Raw genomic sequence first — 6,000 nt, forward strand, 5'->3', positions numbered from 1 at the left:
CTTTCAAGTGTGACAAGCACAGTGATGTTTCCAACATTCCAACGTACAAAAAACTAGCAGTTTAACTAGCAGCATGATAATCTTCAAAATTATTTTGAATTAAACTAATCTACTGAAATTTGTACCTTGATATGAAAAAACGATTATAATACCAGAATTACGAAACAAAGAATAATGTGTTATACCTCATTTAAATTGGCATTAAATCAGCAAGTTTTTCTGATATAGGGTCACTTTTCCGTAGTACATTTTTTTTCCACAGTGCGCTTTTATAGTGACAATAACCAAGTCCGTTTGGCGGGGTCGCCATCTAAGGTTGTGTACAGGTGGTGTAAAAATGAGTGAACGACCCGAGAGTTGTTGTAGGACTGACTTTTATTAAATAAAGGAGCAACAGATCAAAGTGTTTTAACTCCGTTAATGTAACTTTTGAGATAAAAGCATAATCCATAATATTTTTAAGAGAGGACAAAAACAAACAACTTTGTATTGTAATAGGGTTTATTGGAAGTCAAATCAGCAAATAAAACTGAAATCCACATACTTCTTATTATTAATTATCAATAAAATTTTACATATTTTTTTGGATTTAATACATATTGATGCATTAACCATAAAATAATACTGTTTGATGTGGCACATTTGGGATTTAATACAGTTTGACATGGGTGTGAAGACTATTACACACTGAACTAAAATTTACTTATTTCATCCTCCTCTTCCAAACAGTCACACATTTCCTGCTGTTCTTGATTTGAATCGGTAACACCATCACCATCACTGTTTATAATTTTTTTGTAATATTCTAACTCCCCATTATCTTGCCATTCCTCTCCAAAACGTTTCTTCAGTAACATGTTTACATCATTTTTCTTTGCCTGATTTAGTAAATTATTATTGTTGATGATTGCAGGCTCTGGTATATTTTCAATTTTAAAACCCCTTTTCATAATTGGACCATAGTCTTTTCCAGTATCAGCATTGTAGAAATTTTCCATTTTGACATCTATTCTTGGTTTAAGTTGCCTTGTTGCTTTGTTTCTTACCATTGTCTTTTTTATATAAATCCTTTTAGCATCTCTGATTCCATCCATCTTTTTCATGAATTCTGATAGACTTTTTATATCCAGCGTATTCCATTCCTTTCCCAATTCATGGACTTTTCCTTTTTCAGAGTAAACTTGTGTATATTCTTTTCGTGTGATGATTTCTTCTCTCTTCTTCAATTCTTTTTCTACCACTCCAAAGACACGATCTGGAGGCATATAAGAATGCCCTCTTACAGGGTAGAACAAAACAACTTCCTCAATATGTACAGGAGCTTTAGTAAAAAGCCACCAACATAAACTATGAACGACATGCATGTTTTTGTTCTGCCCTCCGCAACCGTCACAGAACAGTCTCAATTTGGTCTTGGATTCGGCAAAATTGTATGTTTGTAGATATGATAGTATAGCAGAGGATATTTCCACTGAGCCTTTTCCGGCCTCCGTTTCTGTCCACGTAAAAAAATGTGAATCCTGCATATTCAGGTCAACAATACAAAAAGTATAAAAGTTTATTTGCCGAGCATAGTAAGCTTCACTAATATTCAGTTTAGGAAGAGGATGAATTTGTTGAAGATCGAAACAAAGTCTGACACTATCAGAATAGTCTGCTTTTAGTAACTTATGAAATGTCTTGGCACGTAACTTATGAGCTCCCAAATTGTGCATCAAACTGTTTTTCTTTTGTGTATCAGTTTCTGCTCTCATGGCAGACGCCATCCTTTTACAATAACTACAAACATCAACAGCAGGAGTTCCGAAGCCAATATTAAATTTTGTACAAAATATTGTGGCAAAGAAAGTTTTTTTAACTTTAAGATTTTCATTGGCTTGACTGTTGTAAATTTTGTAAAGCTTATTTATTGACAACGTGGATGGCAAATATATGCGCTTGCTTTTAAGGCGATTATAGTGACTTATACTACCCTCAAGTTTAGAAATGAATTCAATAACGGCCTGTTTTTTCTGGGCATACAGATGTGCCTTGTGATTTCCACCTCTCCGTTCATGAACTCCTTCACCACTAAAAACACCCTTTGCAATTGAGTTGATTCTGGTTTGAGAAACATTAAACAACTTTTGAAAAAACTTTGCACAAACAGGCATCATTTTCCCTTGTTTGACAGGAATGTAATACTTAACGGAGAATTTCTTAGCATTTCTGGACTTAGTTTTAGGCTTTGCTACTGGCCTAGATCGTTTAGTGCCTGAAACCCTTAACATGTATGACAATCGCCTATCCTGCTCAATTTTCGTATGGGCGTCATACATTTTTTGTTTCGCATAAATCAGGTAATTCATAGAAATCAAACAGCAAGAATACCGTTTTGTCGTATGTGTACATGGTGGATTAAAGGCTAACAAAGCCGGATCACTATCACGGTATCTGAAACAATAAACATTATGACATAAACAAAAACAGGCAAATAACCCATTAAAATAAATTACTATAAATGCTGTGATAAAATACACAAGTGCGAACAACACTTACCTTGCTTCTTTACGCCGAGCTCTTAGGTTTTTATTACGTGGCCGTTTTCGTGAACCATCCGAATGTTCTCCAACAAATATTGATTCTTCCATATTTACATACGATTATTACCATAAAATAATAACAAATTTATTATTCAAAAAACATTAACACAACAACAGTGACAACATAACCGCCAATGTTTCCTGTCATATTGACATCGAGTGACAAGTGACCACAAACAATATAGTTTGTTGCGTTCAGAAATGACTTGTACTTGATGTCTATGGATGTAACACACTTTGTTCTAGCGACAAAATTTAATACACTTGGATATGGCAACGAACCTGGATCTAATATCGTTTGAAACGGTGACTACTTTTGGTTCTTTTTTATAATAAAAAGTAATACAGTTTGATGCGTCATAATTTGACATAAGTTTTCAAGGTTTGAAATAGATAAAAAATCCGTTCTGTATTAGAATAATTCGGTAGGTGGAGTTAATACACTTTGATCTGTTACTCCAATCATGTCACATTGGTATGTACATTAATGTGCTTATAAACTATTGTTACACTGTACACAGCATGAAATTAAATAAAATCGATAATTTATTTAATTTTGTGCAGTTTTTGCGGTCGAAAATGTCAATGACAATGAAGATAGCAATATTTTTGGTGTACCGAGTATGTTTCGGACATTAAAGAGTTGTTGGAGCCGGAAATATCCGTACAAACTGACACCGCTGATGCTGAGTGCTCCTCCTCATCAATCGCGACTACATTTTCTCGATAGTATTTTATTCAAGTATGTAGCAAAAGAATCGACATCTAATGAAATCACAGCGCACTGTATGAAACGTCCAAAAGAACTCGTTACTAAAATTAAACGATATAATATAATTGTACATCGAACTTTTTGAGTCATCTTAAGAGAAAACACGGACAACATTGCGTCGAAGAGTACAAATATGTAAAAAATTAAATACAAAAACAAAAAGATGACACTATTTTCAAGACCAGCAAGAGTCAAACGATAAAATCTAATAAGAATAAAGTCCGATTAACCCAAGAACAATTCGTTGAAAATATTCTGAAGTATTGTATTCATTCTATAATTCCATTACGTGCTCTGGAAGATTCATATTTCGCTAATTTTACTCTAAGACGTCGTATACAAAACCACTACGAACAAGATAAAGTTGAAAACTAAAACCCGACTGTGATCGTCTTAATAGCTCGTAATATAAAGCCAAGTGCAAACCTATGTTCGATATCACAATCTAATCTGGTCTTGCTCTCGATTGTGTACAGATCACCAAACCTTTACGAGATACTAGGGCATATACTGGATAACAGGGTACATTGTGGCTGACGGAATACCGGCACCATTTACGGACGGTTACCAGTATACTAGTTACCAATACTGTACCTCTATCTTTTTACTGATTATACTTCATCTCAATTCCCGACGCGTTTTCCTTAAAATCATCGCTCCCTGACTCTACATTGGCGCCCAACGTGGGGCTCGAAAATCTTTTTGACCAAGAACACATGACGAGCGACGAAGAAATGTCACAGCAGATTTATATGCTGTTGGGACTTCTGCATATCAGCATTCGCGAAAAGATGCCAGCGAGTCTGCGCGAGCAAAATACAACGGAAGACAGAGCTTATGGACCGCTTATACCGTTGAAAGCTCAAGCTGATGATTCCCGCCCCTTATTAACTAAAACTGACGCTAGCAATTATGCTACCGGAGTGGTTCTAGTCCAGGGGGAGAAGGAAGCAGACACACTAACACGACCAGTTTGCAAATCTGATGTACAGCGCGATTTGAGAACCATGATTGTGGACCAAGAAGATTTCAGTCTTGCAAGTTCGTCCACGCAAGATACCTTTAGAAAGTTCTGGCTCTCTCGCCGAGACGTCTTAGAGGTCAGAGGGGGAGCCTGTAAGCAACCTAGTTTCCGAAGAGAAAACTAGATGGCGCCACTTGTCTGATAAGTCGGGGGACTAATCTCTATAGCTCGCAATATAAAGCCAAGTGCAAACCTATGTTCGATGTCACAATCTAATCTAGTCTTGCTCTCGATTGTGTACGGATCACCGGACCTTTACGAGATACTAGGGCATATACTGGATAACAGGGTACCTACGTTGTGGCTGACGGAATACCGGCACCATTTACGGACGGTTACTAGTATAGTAGTTACCAATACTGTACCTCTATCTTGTTTCTTTACTTCTATTCTATTTCTGTTCTATTCTATTCTATTTTACTTCATCTCAATTCCCGACGTGTTTTCCTTAAAATCATCGATCGCTCCCTGACTTTACCATCTTATATTGTATTACAAATAAAAATATACTAATAGTTTTTAGTATATTTTACATATTGATATTAAATATCACTTTTTCTAGGGAACAAATTGAAAGAAATGTAATACAAGTGTAAATTAAAAATTTTCAACACCTCCGACCAGTGAAGGTTACAGTAACTAGAAAAGAGCTTGGAAAAGAGCTGATGACTTTCAAACGGCTGAACCAATTTTTTTGGATTAAGCAAAGAACACTCTCGATCAAGCCACCTTTCAAACAAAAAAACTAAATTAAAATCGGTTCATTCGTTTAGGCGCTACGATGCCACAGACAGATACACACGTCAAACTTATAACACTCCTCTTTTTGGGTTGGGGGTTAAAAATTAAATTACATTCCCACAGGTCTGGCAGGCTGGCGGATGCCTTGACTAAGCCATTACCTGTTATCATTTTTCAGGCAATGAGAAGCAAAATGAGCTTTAAATTTGGATTGTTGTGAATCATTGATTTGAAAAGGTTGATAAAAGGTATAAATTCCGTAAAACCATCAAACAGGAATATCTATTGGTTTTAACCTGGTTTTTACAGTGACATTTTGTTCCGCTGACGTCGAAGCTGATGTTGTTGCGACGGCATAACCATGTTTCGCAATGGCTTTGTTCAGCATTGCTGTCATTTTACAATATTTTTCTTCCACAGAATCCCAATTTTCATCGTCATCTGGCTTGAGGTATAATATATCCTTACATAGTTGATCGTAGTCGTTAAAAGATTTTTCCAGCCTGTCGCGTTTCACCATTAATTCTTCTGGACAAATTTTTGCCAAGTTTGTGGTCTCAGCCTCAAGGTACGCGTGGAGACGCGTGATCGTCCGCTTGCAGTGACCCCTCGCCACGTTTTTACGCGACAGCTCTTCTTCCATATTAGTTTCACACCACCACAATCACAATATTACTGCACGCACGATGTTTTTTAAGAAGAAAATATTATTTGCGCACGAGCGTTTGAAGAAAATGTTAATTGCGCACGAGCGTTTACCAGAACAATAAAAAGATGACGAATTTTCTTTTGTCCTTGTTGTAAAATCTCTTGTCGGGTCGGGGTTCGCACAGAGCTCTCGTTCCGTCGCCCGCGTTGTTTTTCCGATGCGGCGAAGATGA

The 6,000-nt window shown here is 36.5% G+C and overlaps 1 protein-coding gene across 1 annotated transcript; it reads right to left on the reverse strand.

Annotated features, from left to right (window-relative positions):
- Positions 1 to 390: 390 nt before the first annotated feature.
- LOC123876147 lies at positions 391 to 2,661 on the reverse strand. The gene is made up of 2 exons (XM_045922307.1): positions 2,539 to 2,661; positions 391 to 2,433 (listed from the first exon to the last, which is right to left on the reverse strand). The coding sequence occupies exons 1-2, from the start codon at positions 2,628 to 2,630 to the stop codon at positions 693 to 695; spliced, it is 1,833 nt and encodes a 610-aa protein (XP_045778263.1). The 5' UTR covers positions 2,631 to 2,661; the 3' UTR covers positions 391 to 692.
- Positions 2,662 to 6,000: the final 3,339 nt, after the last annotated feature.

This window comes from Maniola jurtina, chromosome 21, assembly GCF_905333055.1.
Source record: "Maniola jurtina chromosome 21, ilManJurt1.1, whole genome shotgun sequence".
In the NCBI taxonomy this organism is placed as follows: Eukaryota; Metazoa; Arthropoda; class Insecta; order Lepidoptera; family Nymphalidae; genus Maniola; species Maniola jurtina.